Source organism: Cavia porcellus, unplaced genomic scaffold, assembly GCF_034190915.1.
Source record: "Cavia porcellus strain 051 isolate PalLab524CR breed Dunkin Hartley unplaced genomic scaffold, mCavPor4.1 scaffold_15, whole genome shotgun sequence".
Lineage (NCBI taxonomy): Eukaryota > Metazoa > Chordata > Mammalia > Rodentia > Caviidae > Cavia > Cavia porcellus.
Window position 1 is genome coordinate 35,741,850 of NW_026947498.1, and position 24,877 is coordinate 35,766,726.

Consider the following 24,877-nt stretch of genomic DNA (forward strand, 5'->3'; position numbering starts at 1 on the left):
TTAGAATGCTAGACTATGAGGTTTTAGAAGATTTTAGATGTTACTGAACATGAACTTACATAGGCCTAAACATTTTATTTTTCTTTTCAAGTTAGTTTCCTATTTATATCAAACACTATATTGAAAATATTAAGAAATCAACATTTCCTCAGGAGGAAATGGTGCTGATTCTAGCTGTTGCATATTAAGTTGGAAGCATGTTGGTTGCATGATGAGATATATTGTTCCAGGCATATTTACCAAAAATATCATTGGTTTTAAAATCTGTTACATAGTTATACCAAAATTTAATAAGTGTGAGAACAGGATTGTGTCAATGCTGAAGGCCTTTTTAAGAATCTTTTTTGTGAGTTTGTAGTATTAAGGAGCAAATCCATTGGTGTACACTGGAACAGAGCTATGTCCACAGCTTTATGTATTTATTAATATTTATTCTCTTTTGAGAGAGGACCATTATGTTGCCCAGAAGTGATCTTTGTGCCTCAGCCTCTCGTGGTACTGGGGTTAGACTTGGTCCATCATGCTTGGTTCATGAATCTTTTCTGAAGCACAAAAAGTCTATCCTAAAGTCTTATGAAAGTTGCTATCTTTTTATAGTTTTGATGATATCCTTTACTGTTGGGAGCCGCGGCCGACCCCGGTCGCCTTACTTGGCGGACGTGAGGCCTGTAAAAAAGAGCAAAGCCTGAGCTAAGTTACCCCTCCCATCGAGTGAGCCAAGTTGGCGCCTGCTTCCTGCCCCCTGATTGCCCTGGCGACTTAAACAACCCGCTCTGTAAGATAGTCTGCCTAGCAACAACTGATGTTAGCCAGTCAGCCCGCATCGCGCGCTTTGAACTGATTGGCCACTGTTACCCTATAAAAGTAAATGCCTCTCCCGCCACGAGAGAGAAGCACAGAGAGAGATAGAAAAAGTCCACCGGTAAGAAAGGGCTGGTGACAGAGCGGAGGCCTCGCGGGGCCCACGCGGAGACAAATAAAGACAAGGTTGCACACCGTCAGAATCTGTCGCATGTTTTTCCTGCCGGCCGGGAGCGACACCGACACTTTACTCTTCAGTAGATTCTCTGAAAAGCTCTATTTTATGTTTTAATGTGAAAAAAAAAACTCGAATTATATAACCGCTAAGTTGAATTTTCCTAGGTTACTAGAAAGTGTTCAATGTCTAACATACTAAAGCACTGAAGTGAAACAGCATTACTCCTTTTAGAGTTGAAATGAAACTATTTATGCTATTTTCCCTCCAGAATGACATTCCCCATGGAATGACATTACATGGCTCAGCAGATGACATAGACAATTCACTCTAGGAATGCAGGCAGATTCATCCTCAAAGAAACCCCAAAACCCTTCCTTAACATCTGTATTCTCTGCTTCTAATAGCCAAATTTTTTTTTTTCTGTCAAAGCCATTCACTTGGCTAGAGGCCTGAGATACTGAAGAAAACTATTAAAGAACTGTAATCAGTTTTCTGGTGTATCATGAAGGACCTGTTCCACATCTTTATACATGTATGTCACGTAAATGTGCTATGTTTATTGTTTTAAGGTACTCATTAATAGGCTATTAATCATCACATTGAACTTTAATAAGGAACATAATAGATTGTTATAATTAACAATATATTGTTATTGTCTTAGAAACCTTCAAATGCAAGTTTAATTTCTGTTTGAAACATTAGAGTTATAAACAGCTAGAACATTTAATCAGCTTTACTGAAACAAAGATATTATCAGTTTCACATGATCACTGTATAGATTGAAATAAAATAAGTGCAATGCCAGGCAAAATATATCAGATGTTTAGTGAAAATTTTGCATAATATTACATTGAGGTATGTACTGTTCATTTTAGGTAGACGACCTGAAGGATGTTGTGCAAACAGCACAGAACTATCTAGCTTCAATTTAAAAGACAACACAATTTGAACTGTTGGGCAAAAAATGTTAAAATGTGCATAAAATAAAAATAAAATTTAAATAAAATTCTAAAAAGAAATTCTGGCTGGGAATATAGCTCATACTTACTCTTTCAGTCTGTTATACTAAGCAGACAAAACAGCGTTTACATCATCTAGTCTGATTTATTTTATTTGTGAGTATGGTCTCCAATGCATTTATTATCTCTCTCTGAAGTTTTCCCCTAAGAAGTATGTTGCGACCTTCTTTATCTCTTTTGATCACTCTTGGTTTGAAGTTCACATTTCTGCCAACAGATTAGTTACCCCTGCTTTTTTCTAGGTTTCTATTGCACTGAGTGTTGTTTTCCATTCCTTGGATTTTACTCTATGAGTTTTGTTTTTGGTTAAATGTGTTTCTTGTAGATAGCATATTGTTGAATCTTGCTTCTTGATCCATTCTGCCAGCCTGTTTATTTTGATTTGTAAATTGAGGCCATTTACATTGATGATTACAACTGATACTATTGGCTTATCTTTGTCATGTTATTTTCCTGCTGTTGGCTCCCTACTTTTACTCTCTGTTTAATTGCTTTCCTTACTTTATGGTTTCTTTCTGTTGTTTTCGTGGAATTGATTTCATTTTTGTCTCTAGAATTTTTTTTTTTATATTCTTTGTAGCATTAGTCATGAATTTCTTCAGTAGTTCTTTGTCATGGATGCATTTCATTTCTTCAGTAATTTTGAAAGATAGTTTTTCAGGCTATATTTATCTGTGTTCAAAGTTGTTTTCTTTCAGGACTTGAAATATCTCAAACATCTTGAATTGAGAATTTGTGTTGAGAAATATGTCATAATTCAGATGGGCTTTCTTTTATATGTGATCTGTTTCTTTAACAAGTTTTAATATTCTGTTCTTTCACTGAATTTCTGGGATCTTGATTATTATATATGTAGGTATGAACATGTTGGCTATGGCTAATTCGAGCCCTATATGCCTCACTTATTTGTATGTCAAATTCTTTTCCCATGCTTGCAAAATTTTCTGCTATTCATTCTGCCAGTAGTTTTTTTTTTTTTTTTTTTTTTTTTTTTTTTATGGCATTTGTGTTGCCTTTTGCTTTTTCATTGACACTGATTATTCTCATGTTATTTTTCTTTGCATAGCCTTGTAGCTATTGAATTATTTCCTGATCTTTTGTTATTTTCAAGAGATCTTTCCTTTCACTATCATTAGCCACAAGAATGCCTTCATTGTCTGAAATGCTATCTTCAGTTTTGTTCAAGCAGATTGCCAACTTTCAACAAAATTTTTAATTTCCTGGATGACAGAATTTTCAGCATGGCTAAAAAGATAGAAATATGAAATAAAAGTGGCCTTTATTTTAAGAATGCAGAGAGAGAACCCCCAAACACTGAGGTCTGGCTTTCTCTCTGCTGGACAGGTCACATGGGGGCATGCATATAGCTTAGGTTTGGGGTGGTGCTTAAGGGGCATTACTGATGCACAGGTAGCCCATTGGAATTCATTTCACGGCACAAGTAAATTGCCTAGGGGCAGGGAAGGTGACCTCAAGATAGAGCCCCCTGGTTCCACCTTCCAGCTTCCCACCACTGCAGTGTCCTATTTAGGGCAAAACTCTTTCACTGGATATGTGTAAGAATCCATTTCATGCATTCTATTTCTTTCCTATATTGATCATTCATGATTTCTATTCTTTTCTTATCATCTGCTTTTTTAATCTATCTTTTTAAAGTAAATGTTGAGATTTTTTTTTTTACTTCCTGAGAGATTATTTCTGTTTTGGTTTCCTCTACAACCTGGTGGGTTAGTTTCTTTACTTTGATTACTGAAGTTTCAAAAACTTCAGTTGTGTTTCTTCTAGTTTCTTCTATGTCAGTGTATCCTGGACTTTTTCTAGATGGTATGGATGCTTGAGATTGCATTTTGCTTTTTGTCTTGTCATTTTTTATCTCAAAAAAATTTTTTTAAAATTTTGTTTTCTGTGATAATTCTTGTGGGGCTTTATAGTTTGTACCTATATCACTAGTATGAAGGCCTCTCTAGGAAAAGTCTGTTCTTCAAGGATGTGTTCTCTGTGTTAGAAATTCTTGGTTGATCTGTCGCTAGATCCTACATTCCCAATTAATTAAGCATAGGATGTTTATATCTGTTTGGCTCAGTCCCCATTTCTTTAATGTAGGTTGGTGGTGAACATGTTACTCCAGACTTCCAATTATTGTTACAGAAGGGAAAACAACTGATTATAACAGATACGACAACCTAGCTAAAGTAGTAAACTTGGCAGAGACAAGAGCACCTAGCACCACCAGAAACTGATAAACTGTGATAACTACTAAGTTTGTATTTTATATCATAGAATCAAAGTCTATAATTATATAACAAAATTGATCATAAACTGAGTTTGTATGCAAAATGTTTCACTTTGGTAGAATGAATTTACCCTGTGATGGGAAATTTAGGGAAAATAATATATAAAATTAAGATAATTAAGAAGAAAGTACAAGGAAGTCTAGAGGTCAAAGGATGGTCACATGAAATTTGGGGAAATAGAAAAGGAGTAGAAAAGAAAGAATAAAGGAGTATAGAAGAGATTATCTCTGTTTGGGGGATGGGATGAGTTTTATGTGGCTGGAATTCTATCCAGCCATTTAAAAAAGAGAGAAAAAAAGAAAGAAAAGAGGAAGCACAACAAAAACGAAAAGGAAAGAAAAAAATTAAGGTAAAAGGACTAAAAATCAAACACTACCTGAATGTTCCCATGTTTGTTGGCGGTCCCACAATGTGCCAGTCCTTAAGTTCATTATCTTAACCTCTGGTTAGACTGCTTTTATGAATCTCTGCTCAGAATTCTCCAGCTGATACCTGGGAGATATGCAGAAACTCCAAAATTAGATACATTTCCATGCCATCTCTGGTTTAAAAGGTAGGGGTGGAAGATAAAGTTGAAAATATCTTGTGGCTCCAGTACCTCATAGGATGCCTCCATTAAGCTCTTCCCTGTCACCTCATCCTCATCACTCTTGTTGTTCACTGCCTGATGCTTTCTGCTGGTGCCAAATTTCACTAATGAACCCAATGACCACACACTGAGAGATGGGGCCCAGGGAAGCTTTTCAGAGGTGACTCATGCTGACGGAACCAGAGCCAGGTGGAAGGGAGGAGCCTCAGGCCTCAAAGGCCACGTGGAATGACTTCCAAGAACACTGTCAAGGCCATAGCTTTCAGCTCTAAAAAGACAACAGACTTCTTCACCAAGGGTACCTGGGGAAGATCATACTACTCCAGTACTTAGAAGATACTGAGATCTAGAGTGATCCTGTAGCACAGATGCCTAGAAGTTTTATTTATATGTTTATAGAACAGTTATTATTCCAGAATGAAGAAGAATGCAGTTTATACAAAATTTAAGTAGTGTATATAAAAATGCAATTATCTGTAATTATAAACACATTTTCTCAAAAAGTATGATTATTTTAAGTGTTCTTTAAGTAATTTTTAGCTAATAGTTTTACTCATCCCCTGGCATGCACTTACACTTCAAATACTGTATTCCTTATGAAATACATTCTTATTCTCTTATAGAATGAATTTCAAAATATCTTAAATTAGAATTTTCATTTATGCCTTGGAAAAATAAATAGAAATTCTATAGAATTCTATAAATAGAAAACCAAATGAGAAAAGCAGATTCTAGAATTATACAGTAGATCATTTCACTTTATTTTTCTGCTGCTTTATAAAAATTTCAAATATGATTTTAAGCAAATATTACTTTTAAATTACTTTTAAATCACTAGTTGGTCATTTTATATAGTAATAAAACTCATACTCAAAATATGAGTAACACAGTGTAGGTTTATGTTAAATCCACTGTCTTTTAAAACATAATATTCTATTAATCTTTTGCAAAATTCAAAAATTGAAATTGTAGTGGAAGAATTGTATATAAATTAAGGTGTAAACTAGAAGTTAGTTTTTTAAAATATAAATTGGCAATCTTATCTAAATAATAAAATAAAACTTAAATATTTCTGACGTAAAAAAAGTGATGGTACTATTTCTCAAATCTCCATACAGCCATCTTTTTTTTGCAGAATAGATAATTAATAATGTAATTAAGTGAACAAAGATTTCTGCCTCCTGCAGAAATCACATTATTTTGTCTTTAGCCTTCCAAGTTTTTCACCATTTATATATTTTGATTTAAAACCTGAACTTTAAAAATTGTACTATTATTACTATACATTTTCTTATGATGAATTTTAAGTATTTCAGGTCAGAAGTGTAAAATGCACAAAATTGTCAGTTTTCAGTCAACCATACTTTCATTCCAAGTAGCATTTTTTAAAGAAAGAAAAAAGGTGAAAATTAAGTATGATAGAAACAAGATCCAATAAAAATCATGTGTTTGTGCATGTGTGTCGGGGTTTTTGTGTAAACAGCCTGCAGAGCATAAATGTCTACATTTTAGCCCCTTATACAGCAGGCATACTTAATTCCGTACTTTAGCTGTACATGATATGTTACCAAAGGTCAAATTATACACAGATAATTGCATATATATATATATACATATATTTACCAAAATATATTTTATTTGTCTGTGTAATAAGCTTTTGCTTCTAAGACATTTTGAAGTTTGTCATTACTCAAATACTAATGTTCATATTTGATGATTTAGAAAACTCAGAAAAAACAGTATAAACATGGTTATATACACACTATTTTATTTTTCTTTACAATTTTATGAAGATATGAGATATTATCATCTTGAAAATAGTAAGTTATGAATATCCACTAATATAGCATTATTTAACTAATTTCTAAATTTAAGAAATACATTTTTTCTAGTTTACAATATTATAAATGTCATTATTTATATATCTTTGTGCAAATGAATAGACACTAAACCTAACTGCTCTTTGTGCAGTCATATAAATATGTCCTTTGGAAATGTTACATCTAAGGTTTTCATCACATATATCTCTAACCTCTAGTCTGTATGATATTGTAGCTTACATATTCAAAAGTTATGCCAGTTCTATTTTTTTAAAAAATAAATTGTAAGGATAAATATTGTGCTGTAATCAATTGTTATTTTCTAGGAATGACTCCAGTGCTAAGTGGGAAATGTCAGTCCATGATAGTGAGCACTTAGATGTAAAAATAAGTTTCAACCTCCAAAATTCCCCCTAGGAGGAGTTTTCTGAAATATTATAGCTTTTATTTTGGACTAAAAAAATTTCTGGCACTAACCTGGAAAGCTTCTCTGGCTATCTCTTAATAAGTCTTAAATTTAGTTTTGAAGTCCTAGACATTTTGACCTTCACCTAAGCTATCTCATAAAAATGCTTTCCTTTATTTGTTCCTCACTATGTGCTATTATAGCCACATTCCTATTAACCTTTTTTATCTCCTGAGCACCAGTAATAAAGAAAAGAAACACCACACTACTGCTGCTCTGAGTATGTACAATTCTTTAAACTGGATGGCAGAAAAGTTGGCAAAAGCTCCCATATCCTAGGCCCAACGGTTGTTCTAGCACTTCCTTAGCGGTTAGAATGTTCTAGAATTCTCTCAGTGTTACTGGCACATGTCTTGCAAACTCTGATGAAGAAACAGCACAATGAAGTCTTGTTAGTAAGTTATCTTTGAACCATCTTACATCGTGATTGGTTCTGCTGTGTTTAACAGTATGGAGGCATTTTGCCTTGGACCTTTTTCATTGAACAGTGGAAGAACAGAAGGAAACACTTGATCACATGGTAAATCCTACACATTGCAGGCACAGTTTAATGACTGAAAGCAGGCATTTCCAGTGTATTGAAATGCCTGGGCTTTGCCTCAAAGCATTGTACCTCCATTCAGATGGCGAAGAATAGAGTTCCTGTAAGATTGTGGAGTGCAGCTCATTTTGGGAATAAACAGTCGCTTTGACCTTGTATGGGCAAATAGACCTTGTCAGGCCAGGAATTGCAAGACCAGGAAATCATGTGTTTAGTCGTTGCTGGTTCTGGTCATTAGTTTGTGTTTATGGCTGGGAATTGGTAATACAGCCCTGTTATACAGAGCTAAGGTTTGAATACTAAAAGGGCCCTATTTACAAACAGCTTTATTTTCTTAATTTAAAGTTAATTCAAATTGAAATGAGCCTTTTAACCCTTAATTAGGACCATGTTTCTTCTAAAAGTCAACCACATTAGTCAAATGGACACAAAAATCACTTGCAACCCAAAGGCTGTCTACTTTCTTTCAACAGTAGCCACCATGGTTTACTAAGTGCATTTGTTTTTCTTTCAGTAAGTAAGGTAACTTTAACCATTCTCTGTATCAGCATAGCTCAAACTCATCAATTACAACTTGTAGGAAAATGTGTTGTGTGCTTTGGGAACAAGGCCAAGATTCCATCTCCCAGCTCTCTGTAAGTATTAGTCACTGGATCTGTGGTGCTCATGTACTCCCCATTTCAGAGTTTCCTTTATTATTTTCCAGGAGTTTTTATTTTATATTTTATCCCCAGAGGCCTAAGTTCCTGTTTTTTGTTTCACCTTCACAAATGTGAAATCAGCAGTTTCCGTAAATATTTCTAATTAATCCAACTCAAATTGGTATTATTTTGACTTCCTCCTATTATCTTATTCATATCCTTAGTGTTTCTCAATGGAAAATAAGCTTGTCAAAGATTCCACCTTATTTGTTTTACTGAGGCCCACTTTGGGATTTTTAATGTTTATTTTTGGTTTGCTCAAAAGAAGTCCAGGGATACCTTTACTAACTCAACATTTACAATAGAAAAATTAAGACAAGATTACACCAAAAAGGAAATAAGTTTCCACTGCAGGATAGGGGAAAGAAAATTCACTCTCTAAATTATATTTTCAATATGAGGCTCAGTTTCTCATTAAAACATAAAATAATCATTGACATATTAAAAATTAAAAGTTAATGACAATGTTTTTAATTTCCGCAAATTTTGCTTTTACTTCTGTTCATTTCCATGATATTCCCAAATGTTTAGTATTCTTCTCTAAGTTGTACAAAATAGGCAAAATAACATCAAATGTAGTTTCATAAAGTTATTGGCTAAGATGAAAGTATATTAACAGGAAATTATATGTTAGGCAATTTATCTTTCAATTTATCCAAACATAAAAATCAGCACAAATAAACCTCTTCGGTACAGGAAAATACTGAAATAATCTTTGTTGTCTTTTCAAATACTTGCATTACTTTTAAGCTACGAAAGAACTTCATTTGCCTTTCTTGTTGCTATATATGATTTTATAGTATTAATGCCTAATTTTCATTCTTGCAAAAAGAATAACAACTAAAATACTTTGTTTTATTTTTCTACTCAGCGTTAACAAATTTACAAGTTTGGGGTCAAAATATTGATATTTTAAAAATCTTCAGACTGAAGGATTTTAGAAACAACTTAGTTAATACCAGCTCTCTCTTAATTAGGAGTTGGAAGTCTTGCAAAGACATTGCTAGCGAATTAATTATATATTTTAAAAATGTATCTCATCAACTGCTTAGATGCTGGATAGTGTGTTAGGCACAAGGCATATAGAATTAACACATATTTTCTATCTCTGTATTGCTCAGAATTTAACCTGAGAATTCATAATTATTCAAAATGAAATTGAAGACATTTATAGAATATAAAAACATGATCTCTGTCATCTTATTAGTATTTGAAAACATGATGATTGAATTTGAGAAAATCTGTCTTTAGTAAAAAAAAAAAAAAAAAAAAAAAAAAAAAAAAACTACATCAAACCCTATATTTTCTGAATTATAGGGTACTAGTTGTCCCCTAATGTATTAGAAACATCTGGAAGTGTTGGGATTAAAAGAAGGAAAATCAGTCACTACTTCGGTCAATATAATTGAATACAAACATTATATGAACAAATTTCATTCCTAGGATATCCAGATAGCATAAAAGTTCAATTCTAGGAAATCTTGTTTTCATTTTTAATGAATATTAATTCAGACTCATGGATCATCTGACATCTGGTTTAACAGGATACACAGTAAAAGATGAGAGTTTCTTTCACACGTTCAAAAATCTCCATTATTAAACATAGAGAAAATAATCGGTGATCATTTTAAGAGGTGGAAAAATTCTCTAGATTTAAAACATTTTAATGAAGTTAACCCTTCTGTGAGTTTACTACACAGGACAATAAATCTGTGAATAATTTTTATAAACATTGGACCGAAAGGGCCATTAAATATTGGATGACAAAGGGGAACATATAAACTAGGCAGTGGAATTTGATATGTGTATAAACCTTAATTATTTCTTTAGTAGCTGCTGTAAACTGAGAAAGGCTTTGACTATCGAGATGTGGTTGTTTTCTTTTTTAGTATTAAAATTTGTCACTGTATAAATCTGGACATGTATACATTTGTCTACTCTGCTCATCTTTAAAAAAATTGTTATTTTCTAATACAGTACTTGCTAACCTTTTTGACACCAGGGACATGTTTCTTGGAAGATATTTTTCCTAGGGACTATGATCAAGAGATGATTTCAGGATGATTCAAGGACATTATGTCTATTGTACATTTTATTTATATTTATTATTACATTATAATATATAATGAAATAATTACACAACTCATCATAAGAAAGAAGCAGTGAATGCCTTGAACTTGTTTTCTGGACTAGATGGCCCTACCTAAAGTTGCTGGAAGAGAGTGTCACCCAAAGTGTGTTGTTTACGTCCAGTCTAAAATGAAATGCATTGTGGGTGCCGTCACTGCAGAAAACCCTGTTTCACATAGACAAAAAGTTAGTTATAAGAAGCAGATTTGTCAGTGATTTTGTGGCAGTCTCAGGGTATTCCATCTTCACTTCTACTCAGAATGTATGGAGACTTGAAATTGTTAGCAACATACTTTTAAAGCTATCAAGTTTTATCTTCAGCTGGGCTTATTGAGAAATGGGTCACATACCCATTTCTTCCCTGTTTGGTGATATTTTTTATTGGAAAGTAATGCTCAAACTGTTCTTAAAACTGGGGCAGGTCATCATGTACCACCTGGGGGGGAAAGAACTCTAGTGTCTTTCAAAATGTCTGTTAATATTTAAAATATTTCAAAAGTTACAGGGTTTTACCATCATCCCCATAATTCCAATTGGGCTGTGATTGCACAGTTACTCACACTTATAAGTTAGCCAGGACTTCTCTGAGGAAATAAAGGAAACAAATTACATTAATATATTTACTTTCTACTCTTTACTTGATTTTTCTTTTATATAGTATTTCTTCTTTAGCATCTAACATAACACTCAAATGAGGAAAATATGCTGATTGTTGTATTACTAGTTTTATGTTCAAGATAAGGATATACTTTCAAAATACAGTCATCGTTTTGGCTTACATAAGCAAAGGTAGTAAAATACAAGTATGCATAACCCTTAGAGGAAAGTCTGTAACACATTCCTGAGAATGTTTTGAAAGATAAAGTAGATATAACAGGTATTTAAGTACAAGTTGATTTACCACAAGAGACAGAGAATATTTGTTGATGAAATGAATATGGCAGTTCACTTTGCAACACTGTCGTAGTTACTTTTCTTGTTGTTGAGACAAAATACCCAACATCCAAAGTCAAAGAAGAAAAAGTTTATATCATTAATCACTAGTCATAGGAGAAATGCAAATTAAAACAACATTAAGATTCTATTTCACTCTGGAAAGAATGGCTATCATCAAGAAAGCAATCAATAACAAATACTGGTGGGACTGTGGGGACAAAGGAGCCCTTCTCCACTGTTGGTGGGAATGTTGACTAGTGTGGCCACTGTGGAAATTAGTATGGAGACTCCTCAAAAAAACTAGGATTAGAAGTCCCATTCAATCCAGTTAGTCCCCTTCAGTGTATTTTCTAAGGAGAATTAAAAACATCATGCCACAGCAATATATGTACACCCTGTTTATGGAAGTACAATTTATAATAGCTAAATCTTGGAAACAACCCAAATGTCTATCAACCATGGAGTGAATAAAAAAATGTGGTATTTTTATACAAAGGAATATTATTCAACTATGAAGAAGGATAAATGTGAGGCTTTCATAGGTAAATGGATGTAACTTGAGACCATAATTATAAGTGATATAAATTGGACTCATACATGTAAATATCATATTGTCTCCCTCGTGTAAAATAATAAAAGAATAAATAAGGTCCAAAATCTACAATAGATATCATGAACGTGAAAGGGAAGGAAACTGCTCAAAAGGAAAGAATAACTGTGACTGGGGGAAAGAAGAAAGAAAGAAGGGAAAAGATTATGTATCTGTATATACATATATATCTATATATATTCTTATATATAGGTGTATATATAATTATACATACACTAGATATATATGATATCGAGATATATATATATATATATATATATATATATATATATATATATACTAATCTGTTAGTTCATGAAAAATAACCATTCTGGGCTGGGGATTTAGCTCAGCGGCATAAGCGCCTGCCTTCCAAGCAGGCAGTCGTGAGTTCGATCTCTGGTACCGATAAAAACGAAAAAGACAAAAAAAAAAAAAAAAAAGAAAAAAAAAAAAGAAAAATAACCATTCTGCTTTCATTGTTCAATTGATCATTTCTTTTCATGCCTCCATATTGTAATCTGAATGACTACTTTGAAGCTAACAATACATAAAGTATTGAAAAGTGTTAATCTCCTATTATTTTGTTTTGAAATTCTATATCATCATTTCATTCTTCTTTTGCTTTAAAATTATTTTACATTGGTAGGAAAATAATTATTACTTTCAGAGAATGTCTTGCTTTTAATCATTGATTTCTTTATAGAAATCAGAAAAAAATCTCTTCATTGATTAAACTGCAATATTCTTTGTTATTTTAGGCACAGTGCTCTGTCTTCCTTTCAGTTGTCCAGGCTGTAAAATAAAAATCCTAATGTCTGTCCTGCTAATTTTAAAAGAAATTTTGCAAGATTCAGATGAATTATGTGCTAGTGAGCTATTCATGACTGTAGTCAGACTTGCACCTCAGTTTACAAATTTAATTTGTTTTATGGTTTGGGGGATGAAGGCTGTGCTGGAATCTGTGTGGAGAAGATGGTCAGGGTCTTATTTGTCACGTGTGCACTTTGTGTTTGCAGCATCATGAACCAAGATCTTGCTGTATTTTGGTTTATGGTTTCAGAGGTTTCAGTTCATGCTGGTTGCTTTGTTTCTGAGGCTGGCGTGAGAGAGAGAATCATGGTAGAGAAAACTGGTAGAGGACACTAAGTCACATCATGGTACCTGGGAGCAAAGAGAAAGGAATAGGGTAGAGGGCCAAGGGTTAAGGTGTAACTTCGAAAGCATGCACTCAGTCATCTATTTCCTTCCTGCGGGTCCCATCTAATGGGCTATTCATCTATGAATTCACCCACAGATGGATCCACACATGAGTTTAGAACCCTCATAGCATCCACTTTAAAGCCTCACCTCTGAACATTGTGACACTGGCATTTAAGCACTGACAATACGGATATTTGGGCAACACTGCCTGTTTAACTTATAAAAAGATGGTACATAAAATGTTCTTCAGAATCAATAATATGCAAATAAACTATTATGATTGGATTTGCCATTGTGTTTCACATTTATTTTATACTAAACAAATTTTCACGAATTGCCAATTAATGTATATCAGCAAGCTTTCACCTATAAGAAGACACTGAGTTGTCCCCAGCTGTTTAGGTCATTTAACTTTCTGAACTTCTGTGTGTCCTCAAATATAAAGCACAGATACCACTCAATGGGAATTTTTAAGGTTATTTTAATTGCATAAAGGCTTTAACTGTATTCAGTGTATTAGCAACTGAATTGTCTGTTTGTTTATGTCACCTGAAGTATTTTCTCCTGCAAAAAAGTTTAGCCACAGTCACGTAAAGAAGTAGGATCAGATGTGCATGTGTGCATTTGTGTGTGTCCAAGGAAAGAACTGTACTATATTTAGGACCTCATTTTTATTTCATTTTGAGAGAGTCCTGATAAATTGTCCAGACTGGTCTTCAATTTGCAACCCATTTGCCTCAGGCTCCAATTAGCTAGAATTACAAATGTGCACCACCACATTTGGCCTCTGGTATCCTGAGTTACATAATTACAATAAAGTCTGAAAAAGGTAGTACTTGGTTAGATATAATTTTAAACAAAATTTAAATTCTACTAACATTCAAAAAGTGGGTTTTGATATTGAATCAATAATACACAATTATTTCTGCTTTCTCTACATGGTAGCTCATCATTTCATATTGATTTCTGTTTTTAATTAAAATTCTTATTTGCCAGCCCCTACCACATTCTCATGATCTCTGTTAAATCACATTCCTTCCAAGGAGTCCCTGCCAACCACCCAATCAAAACTGAGTGCTCGTTCAATGTGGTCTAGTGTGGTCAATGTGGTCTGCCTGCTACCTGTTTTCCGTTACAAGCCCCATTTTGATATGGATGAAATAAGGATATTTTTATATTTATGCCTATCAAAGAGTATAATAATAGTCAATGTCTGACAAAATTTATTAAATTGTATATGTGTCTACCTATTCCAGTTATCTCTAATGTTATTACTGAGTCATATTTGCACAACGTCTTTTCAGTAGTATGTAATCACTGAATAAAATCTAGTCACCTGTTTGAATCACATTAACTCCTCAGTTTGTCATTTGGTGCTATCGTCAAGCTACTATCAGTAATTCAACTAAATTGTGCTACCATGAAAAATAACTATGCAATTCCCTTGCCATTACTTTAAAAAATCATGTAAGCATTTATAATATCAACATTAAAGTATTTGTTTATTGACTATCTTTATGCCTAATAGTTAAGCCTCAACTGGAGATAGGTAGGGAATCTTACATGCAAACAAAATAGCAAAGTGCATTGGAATAAAGCAACTTAATTTTTTGAAGACTCAGCAATGTCTACTTTTTTTTCTACTTTCAAATCTAAGTTCTACTTTCTAATCTTCAGTTCAATGATGAACTGAATTGAAACCAAAAGTTAAGTGAATTTTTAAAATATATTTTATATCATTCCCCTGTGGCAATAGAATATGAGATGTAAGTACAAGTTCTGACCAGTGCTTACAAAGTTTAAAATTTATAATCTTAATCAATGTATGATTAGGCAGAAGAATTTATTTGAGTAGATCTCAATGTAATATCAAAAATTCTTCAGTACATTGTTTAATGAACTTGGAGCAGCCATTCTTAAGAAGTAGAAATACCAAGACAGATTAATTTCTTCTGTCTTTTTATGGTACTCTAACATCAAGTTTCTCTTGGCTGTGTATTTCTCTTATTGTATTTCAGAAATTTTCAGTAAAAAATTATTTTAATACTCTATATTACCTTTCAGTAATGCATTTAATGGTCCTAAAAGTTAAGATTTGTTCCCACACGTTTTCTCCTGAATGAAAATAAACTTTATTTACAATATGAAATTGACAGGAGACAATTCTAGATTTCAAGGATAATCTTTAGTCTACTGTATACATAAATGCTAAAAAATATCAAATATCAATGTTCTTTTGAAATTAAGTTTTAAAAATTATTGACTTCCAAAGATGATCAAGATGAAAACTAAAATTGAAATCTTGAATTTCTTCCTTAACGAAATGTCATGAGACTTCTTTTTTAGGATTTTCACAGATATTTCAGTTCCAAACATATTATAAAATGAATCAAATGAAATTACTACAACACTGTGGGTTTTCTCAGACTAAATGAAAATCACATAAATGAGTTATAATTATGTAAAAGCAGTAAGGGGATGAATACTAAATGGTAAGCTATAATCAAAGTTGGATAACCAGCTCATTTGTCGTGCAAAAAATATTCAATGCATACATTAGACAAAGACTTGCATTTATGATATATAAAGAATGGCAATAAAGAAATAATCAAAAGATTTGAATAGTTTACAATAGAAAATACATAAGTGGCACCAAAGTACATGTAAAGATGCATTACTTCCTTACTTATCAAGAATTTCAAATTAAAACCACTGTGAGATACTGTCAGGTATTCTTAGATTAGCAAAAATTGAAAAGACTAAATGCTGGTAAACATAGGGAGTAACTGACACCTTATAATTTGCTGATAGGAATGTAAAGTTGATGCACTTTGTTTCTAGAACATTTTGACAATTTCCATAAAACTTTAACATACACCTAACTCATGATGCATCCATTTTATCCCTCGGTATTTGCCCACAGGAGAAAACCCCATGTTTCCACAAACATCTGTACATGAATATTTATAATAACTTTATTTCTTAGTCCCAAACTGGAAAAAAGTCAAAGTCCATCAATAGTTGAATTAGTATATAAATAATGACTTATACAGTAGAATACTACTCACCAATACAGATGAATGAATTATAGATACACACGATAGCATGAATAACTCTCAAAACTATTTTAGAGTGAAAGAACCCAGATATAAAAGACTATGTAACATACAATTCCATTTATGTGAAATTCTGTGAAATGTATACTAATGTACAGTGAAAGAAAGCAGATTAATTGTTACCTGTGAATAGATATTGAAGGAAGAACATATTAGAAACAAAAATACAGAAATTTTTTGGTGATGAAATGTTTGTTATCTTTGTGGAGTATATATACTTGCCCAAACTGATTAAATGACACATTTTAAATATGTGCAGCCTGTTGGAGTTTGTTTTTTTATTTTGACTTTTATTAGCACACGCATGCAGTATGTAATGATTACATTTGCTGTAGGAATTTGGTACATGAACATAACACATCTCACTTCCCCCCCGATCCACTCTCCTTTCATTATTCCAGCATCATGTTCACTTATTTATCTTATGTTACAAAGTTGATCATCATCTATATAGATTGATAGCCAGATTAATAGGCCAGAAAACACACAAAACACCTCAAACAATTACACTACATAAAGGTACACTTTTAGATACTTTGTCCACTAGATACACATATCAGTTTTAAAACAACCTGTATTTCCTCATGTAGTTCAGATACAGGACAGTGAGTATATTTCAATCATTATATAAGCATTTTCCACAGAATTTATTTCAAGATAAAAATTTAAAAAATTATAGTCCATAAAATTATGATCAAGAATCTTAAAATATGTGGGAAGCCATGATTCTTCCATCAGTTGATTACAATTTGTAGGAGACAGTTTACACACATAGAGCAATTTGAAAACAAGTCAACGTGTAACACACTGTGAACCACAGCACAGAGGGTGCACACATTGCCTCATGCTTTAGAAAGGGAATGACTGCATGGTGACATGGTTTTGCTTTATTTTCTCCACAAATAATCCAATGCCAAGTAAAGCTGTGAAAACACAAGCTGGATATTTCATCATCCTCTAGAGCCAAAATAATCTAAATCTTCTAGGCCTTTTTTCCCTTAACAGTTGATACAAATTCAAACGTACATAGGAAAAAAGAAAAGCACACTGGGTCACACTATTTGCTTCTGTAAATTCTACTAATAAAAATTGATTTCTATTTATGATGAATTAGGGCTACAACATCCTGAATCTGTTTTGCATGTTTTCAAAATGTATTCACAAAATCATCACAGAACTTTAAAACACTTATTTTGTTTGTAGCTTGTCGGCCGGGCTTCTACAAGGCTGCGGATGGTAACATGAAATGCGCTAAATGCCCGCCTCACAGCTCTACTAACGAAGAAGGTTCAATGAACTGCAGGTGTGAGAATAATTACTTCCGCGCAGACAAAGACCCTCCATCCATGGCTTGTACCCGTGAGTAGTTTTGCTGCAACCCATGCCTCCATGTTTGTTTGGTTTTTTCTTCTCATTATTATGCTATCTTTTTGGTTTATGTGTATGTGTTTTAAGCATCCGCCCATTGCCTTCCATCACCCATGTGCAAACTGAAAGCTTCTCTGCTTCACTTTTCATGCTTGGCTTACCAGAAATGCAGCATTTATCACACAAAATGAATTAGATTTTAAAGTACTTCTTGCAATGTGACCACGAGGAAGAAAAGAAATTTTCTGTATCTTGTTTTAAGATCTTGCATTACATTTGACAGAATCAGGGAGGGTATAGGCAGGGGATTTGGTTTTTTACTTTTCTATTCCCTCTTGCCATCTGTCGGTCATAGGTCATAGGGGAAAAGACTAAGATTTATAAAAGTAATACGAAAGTTTTTGTAACTATTCACCAGGGTATTGAATTTAGTGGTAAATTCCTTTGCTGGACATTGTGAACGCAACTCCCGCTTCCTACCTTGGGGAGGACAGCACTCTTGAATCCATGTGTCTATAATCTCATGCATCCTCTAAGGATGAGTTAAAAGCAGATAATAAAGACAGGATGGTTATTTACCTCTTTCAGCTGTATTGTAAATTATCTATTTTTCTTGTAGTAGAGCACAGAAGTGAGGCCCATTAATCTTTGTTGAACTACTTTGCAGGACCTCCATCTGCACCAAGGAATGTTATCTCTAATATAAATGAGACCTCGGTTATCCTGGACTGGAGCTGGCCCCTAGACACAGGAGGCCGGAAAGACATTACCTTCAACATCCTATGTAAAAAGTGTGGGTGGAATGTGCAACAGTGTGAGCCCTGCAGCCCCAACGTTCGCTTCCTCCCCCGACAGTTTGGACTCACCAACACCACAGTGACAGTGACAGACCTCCTGGCACACACGAACTACACCTTTGAGATTGATGCAATTAACGGGGTGTCGGAGCTGAGCTCCGCACCACGACAGTTTGCTGCAGTCAGCATCACAACTAATCAGGCTGGTGAGTACACGCTGGGTACCTCTAACTGCTGTCACAGGAAACCAACTGATGCTTTCCGCTGAGAGAACAGAAAAGGGAATAAGGGAAAAAACAAAAAAAAAGGGGGGGGACAGTATTTTCTCTTCTATTATGGTGAGAGCGTGATAATATATTCAATAATCAGTATATTTCTTCAGGTGAAAATAAACACTAGCTGTTACATAATTTAAAACTACTTTATACCCATCACTTGCAGTATTGGAATCCCTAAACATTTAGGGCTCTGTTACAATAGTTGTCAGTATCCTTGGAACATTTCTAAGTGTTGACTTTATGCCCTGAACCAGAGGTTTGAAAAGGTCATGCAGAATTTTCAAATCTTCAAATACTTTTATATTATTTATGATTTAATTTTACATAGATATTCAAATATTTTATGTTCCTAAAAAGCCCAAAATATTATATCCCTAATGTTCATTCTGCTTCATTAAAGATAAGAAAATAAACTATTGATTTAATAGGTAAGTTTCTTGCTTGTAAATTGAAAATATGGAATAATGAAGAATCATGATTTTAAAACATCTTGTTGGAAAACAATTCAAATATTTAAACTAAAAACATTCCCTGATGTTGGGTAATTTTTTTTTTTTTATCAGTACCAGGGATCGAACTCACGACTACCTGCTTGCAAGGCAGGTGCTTAAGCCGCTGAGCTAAATCCCCAGCCCCAATGTTGAGTAATTTTATCCACCACATTTCTACTGACATTTTACAAATGAAAAGAAAAATATATTGACAGGTTGCAAGCAAAGGCTGTTTAATATAAGACAGAAGAATTTAGAAAGCATAAAATTATCTCATATTTCTTCATCATATCCCTAGATTTTCTCTTGTTTATTCTTAGCAAATTATATTCTTTGATCACTCTAAATCCTCTGTGTAAATTACTTATGGATTTTACATAGGACTACTTATATGTGTGTGTGTGTGTGTGTGTGTGTGTGTGTGTGTGTGTGTGTGTGCCTGGATAATCATTTACATACAAATTATGCTTCTTTGAAATAGGAGATAAGTTTTTCAGTATTGATAGTGGGGATAAACGAGTAATATAGTTTTCTTTTATAATCTATATACCTTGTGCATTGTTAAATTGATACGTTTGTTACTCGTAATTGTTACAGATATCCTAAGTACGGACAAGCAGTTTGATTCAAAGATGCTAAAGTATTATGTAAACATAAACTTAAACATAGTTTTGAGCTGAAAAAACGAGAGAGAGAGAGTGAGAAAGAGAAAGGATGCCAATTAGAGAATGCCTGAATTAGTACTCCAGATTCATGTGTCTGCTCCAGATGTGTTCACCTGTAAACTGGCAAGATTGAGTGTAAACCAGGCTCCTGATAGGCAGGTGTCTCAGGCGATGAAAGGCCTTAGGTCAAGGAACTGCCCTGAAAATATCTGAAAATATATTGAATGCTGCTGTAGGCAGAGAAAATAGAAGTGACTTAATTCTGCTATCAGCTCAAAGGGGTTTTCTAGCAGCAAAATTGTGATCCAAAAACTCACTGCAGTTTCTCTCACTTGGCTGACTTAGGAAGGTTAGTTTACCTGCCAAGAGTACACAGTGATGTCATCCAAAGTTAATAGTAAGTATGTGCCATTATGGTGTCCTGCTTGTCGATATGTTTTATATTGGTAAGCATTCCTACCTACTTTGACAGAGTAGAATAGAAATTCACTTACACAGGTTAATTTTTCAAATATGTTAAGTAGTGTCTTACACTCAGTATCTGAGGTCCACCTTCATCCTCCCCATAATCCAGCAACCAAAATTACAAATCTTGGATAAGAGAGCTCTCCACTGTCCTGAGATAGTATGTGTCTTTCTTTTCCTTTCATGCCATGTCTGTGGATAGATATTTTGGATATAGCTCCTCTCAGATTATATGTTATATATATCAGATATATCACCTTCTGTTTCCAAATTTGTTTTGTTCTCTGTGCTTCTGCTCTCATACATTCATGAAAATTTTATCCTTTTACATCATCTGATGCTAATAAGTAATTATTATTTGTGGAAGAGCGTGGCTTAAATGATGTGCACTGAATCATTATTCTGATCCTACTTAATGAACGTGTAAATTTTCCCATTAGAACTTGCATGCTGGACCAACTGGCATGTGTCTTTGCTTTGCTTCAGTTAATAATATTTTGACTTTGTCAAGAATGTTTTTTAAAATGTGTAGCTTAGGTTTATTTAACTGTCCTTGAGAAAGAATGAGTAATGCTATCACTATATGTCACGATTATGGCTTCTCAAATACAGCAAACACAAAATCTTTAAGAAATTAAAAAGATGTGGCAAGTGGCTTTCACAAATCTTAGTATTGCAAGCTGATTTACTGCTTAGCTTAAAATAGGGGCATCAATCTATATTACAATTATCTCTTAAATCAAACAGAAAGATAAAAATAAGCAAAGTCTCTGTATCCTATCTTATCATTTTCCTCTGGCTTACTGACAATGCATTTATCATGAAACTCAAAATTCTAAATATATACAGTGAATAAATCTAAGTAAAGTAGCAACCAAGATCAGGCCAAGACCTGAAAAAATAAATGAGATTGATGCTGTGGCCCTCCCTGTTACAAATCACAGCATATGACAGAGATTCAGTGGGGTCGATCTCGGTTGCTTCCCTTAACCCCAATTCTATTTTTTAAAAAATAACAATTTTGCCTACAATATGTACTACAGACATGTGATAAATTTATTTCAGGGTGTTAGTATCATTTTGCATGCCTGGGGATACAGAGGACTTTGTTCTATCTTCAAACCCCCAGGGTAAGATATATAAGCGTGATTAGAAGCAATACCGTTTCTATTGGGAGTGTTTCTTTGTTTTGATTCATTCTTGTTCTTGTGAAGGTTAATGGACTGGTAGCCTTGAAAAATAACCTCCCTATCATGCAAAGGATATGGCTGGTGACAGACACAATGCCACGCTGTTTAAATTTCTCCTAGACTCTATCTCCGACACGGATATAAAGGGCAAATGTGGATGTGTCCCTTTTAATTTAGTTTGTGAGATTGACTTTGTTGATTCTTCTCTTGATTACATTGTAAAAGCCTTGTGATGACCACAGGATAAGACACCTTATAAATTGTAGAGGATTTCATTGTAAATTTAGATATTAGGTCTCCACTTCAATACTTGAACAAGGTATGTCAGCGAGATAAAAGCCATGGCTTCTGTATAAAGATAGTATCCATCAACCTGTGAGTCAGACAGGTAACAGAATTAGAGATTGCAAACCAAATGCTTTGTACATTACAGCATGGGGTAAACTGCTACCCTTCCTCAGAATAAGTACATTTGCGTGTCAGTTCCAGAGGCAATTTTTCCATTCGTGGAACATCCATGTCTCTTTACTCACATCACCATTACTGAATCCATTTTCACTCTCCTGTAGCAGACAATGATCTCAGATTCATCTAAAGTGTACTAACATATTATTTATGGAATTCACAGGTCCACCTCTAATCTCCATTTTACCTCTCTAAAAAATGAGATCCAAGTTTTACCAAAATACCTTCCAGAGACCAAACTCCTGCTTTGTCTTCCAACTCTGCCTCGGTTCCAATGCCTATTTTCTCTTCTTCTGTTCTGTGTGTCATGGCGTGACACTGCTGAGGAAACAGGAAAGCTTTGCTGGGAAATGCACTGTAGCATGTAACAAAGGACTTCGCAGGGTATTCTGCAACAGTTCGCCCTTATCACCTCCACCTTCCCTCCCGCATGCTCTCCCGATGAATCTCCCTCCTAACTTTTGGAGACCATAAAAATTTAGAGGGAAAAAAATATTATCTCCCCTTTCTCTGAATCTAATTCTTCCCATCTGTACTAACTTCCACTGATTCCTGACTCTTTACATGCTGTCAAGCAAATCTTCCCCTTCTATCATCTTTAACAAAGCATTTTATATCTTTCATTTTTTTCCTTCTGTTTTAAAAGGTTTTTCCAGCCTACAGGAAAATACAAATAGTTAAATGACGATAGTAGCTATAGTACACAGAAGTGCATTTGAACTTTATACATTTATGACCATTTCTTTGTGATCCTGCTCTATATTTTACTTATTATTCAATTTAAGAGTAGAGTTTCATAATCTTTTTTTCTCCTGTTTTCTCATTCCTGATTCTGTTTTACATTCCTATACTTTAATTTCTTCTCTCACTCCATAGCAAGTCCTCTGGAGAGGACAAGTAATAATTCTTTATTTGCATATTTATGCTCAACTAAATGCAGTTGTTAGGACATAAATATCATGGAGATGGGGAAATTGTTTACATGATCATAATTATATTTGAGGGATTTAGATCAAAGGTTCCCAGAACACTCTAATTATTCATATTAATTGAATGAATAAATGATTAAGAAAATTTATACTAGCCAAAGCTAAAAAGTACTCTGCTTCAAATTTGTCCTCCGCATTCCTCTTTTTCCTCTTTCTATTCCTTCTTTTCTCACTTACTCTCTATCTCTCTCTCCCCACCCCACCTCTCTCCTGATGTAACCACCCTTTTCTGCAGTTTAACTGATTCTGGCAGTAGGAAACATCTTTGGCACATCTTCTACATCTAAGAAGTCCTAGCAGGCTAATTACTCAATTTTTCTTTTTAATCTTCACACATTTCTCCATATTTAGTGTAATGATTTAACATTCCTATATATAGTGCTTAAAAATAGGCAACTGCATGAGATTAAGTGTATTCATTTATATTTATGAAATTATAAGGTAATACAAGGAACTAAAATATACTAATTGAAATACCGTACTATTGAGCACCTCTCTCCATTGAGATATTTGTAAAATCGGTTAGTGGATTAACACTTGCTTATATTTGAGAGTTTCTGTTATGTTCATATACTACATACCATGCACGTGTTTAATGTACAGATTTTAAAAACATAACAAAAAATAGAGCCATACAATTAATAGTTAAATTAAGAAGTGGTGGCTTAAAATTTAAAGGAAAACTTAAATAAATTTAAAGAAAACTTGAAATTTTGAAAAATTGAAATATATATATGGGGGATTCCTTATTAACATAAATTAGACTATTCAAGTGAATATGTAGAAAAACTACAATGGTCATGTTAATGCTTCTGTGAATTCTAGTAGGAAAAATCTGATTTCTTAAAGGGGAGATAGTTCTCATGAAGGAATGAAATGTGGTCAGATTGCATAGGTAAGGAAGACCAAGCACTTAAAAAATAGATGGTAGGGGGCTGGGGATTTAGCTCAGCAGCATAAGCACTTGCCTTGCAAGCAGGCAGTCGTGAGTTCAATCCCCGGTAACGATAAAAATGAAAAAGACAACAACAACAACAAAAAAAAAAATAGATGGTAGGACACTGAATAGAGATATATATATATATATTACATGGAAAAATCGTTCTTATGAGATATATATGTTAGCAAGTTTAATTACCAAAAAATCAAGATATAGACTGATCAGAATAATTATTCCTAGCTGAATGCTTGAATTATAATGAAAGAATAATTATGGCATAAATAATATCATTGGAAAATAAGTATGAGCAATATCTGTAGCTATTGTATTTAACTCTAAAATAGTAATTTGTTTGTCTTTTAGTCCATGTGAATATCACATGATAGTAGAGTTTATGTGGGATGGAGGTACATGCAATTAACATATCATAATCTGTGTCATGCTTCTTGCCTCTCTCCCCCTTTCTTTCTTATTCTTGCTTATTAACTTTTTTATTTCCAGAAGCCTACCTACTGGTTGCCTGCAGTTTCCTTTATTTTAATCATTTCTTTAGGAATTTATATATATTTTAGGTTTCCCATATAAGGGACGTCTTCTAGCACACTGTAGTTTAACTTGTGGATCTTACTAATTTCTTCAACATGATGAATTCTAATTTTATCCATTTTCCTACAGATAATGATTATATTATTTTATGACTTACTAATATTCTATTATATGTATATATATATATATATATATATATATATATATATATATACCACATTTTCATTATACATTTATCTCTGCACTGGCATCTAGGTGGTTTTCACAGCTTGGTTATTGCAAATTTCCTCAACATAAAAA

The 24,877-nt window shown here is 33.6% G+C and overlaps 1 protein-coding gene across 2 annotated transcripts in view; it reads left to right on the forward strand.

Annotated features, from left to right (window-relative positions):
* Epha3 (EPH receptor A3) overlaps nucleotides 1-24,877 on the forward strand; it is a 368,574-nt gene that overhangs the window by 224,034 nt on the left and 119,663 nt on the right. For both annotated transcript variants that reach the window (XM_063224777.1, XM_063224778.1), the window contains exons 4-5: nucleotides 17,587-17,742; nucleotides 18,419-18,754. In XM_063224777.1, coding sequence (XP_063080847.1) covers nucleotides 17,587-17,742; nucleotides 18,419-18,754 — 492 coding nt within the window. The remainder of the gene's footprint in view (nucleotides 1-17,586; nucleotides 17,743-18,418; nucleotides 18,755-24,877) is intronic.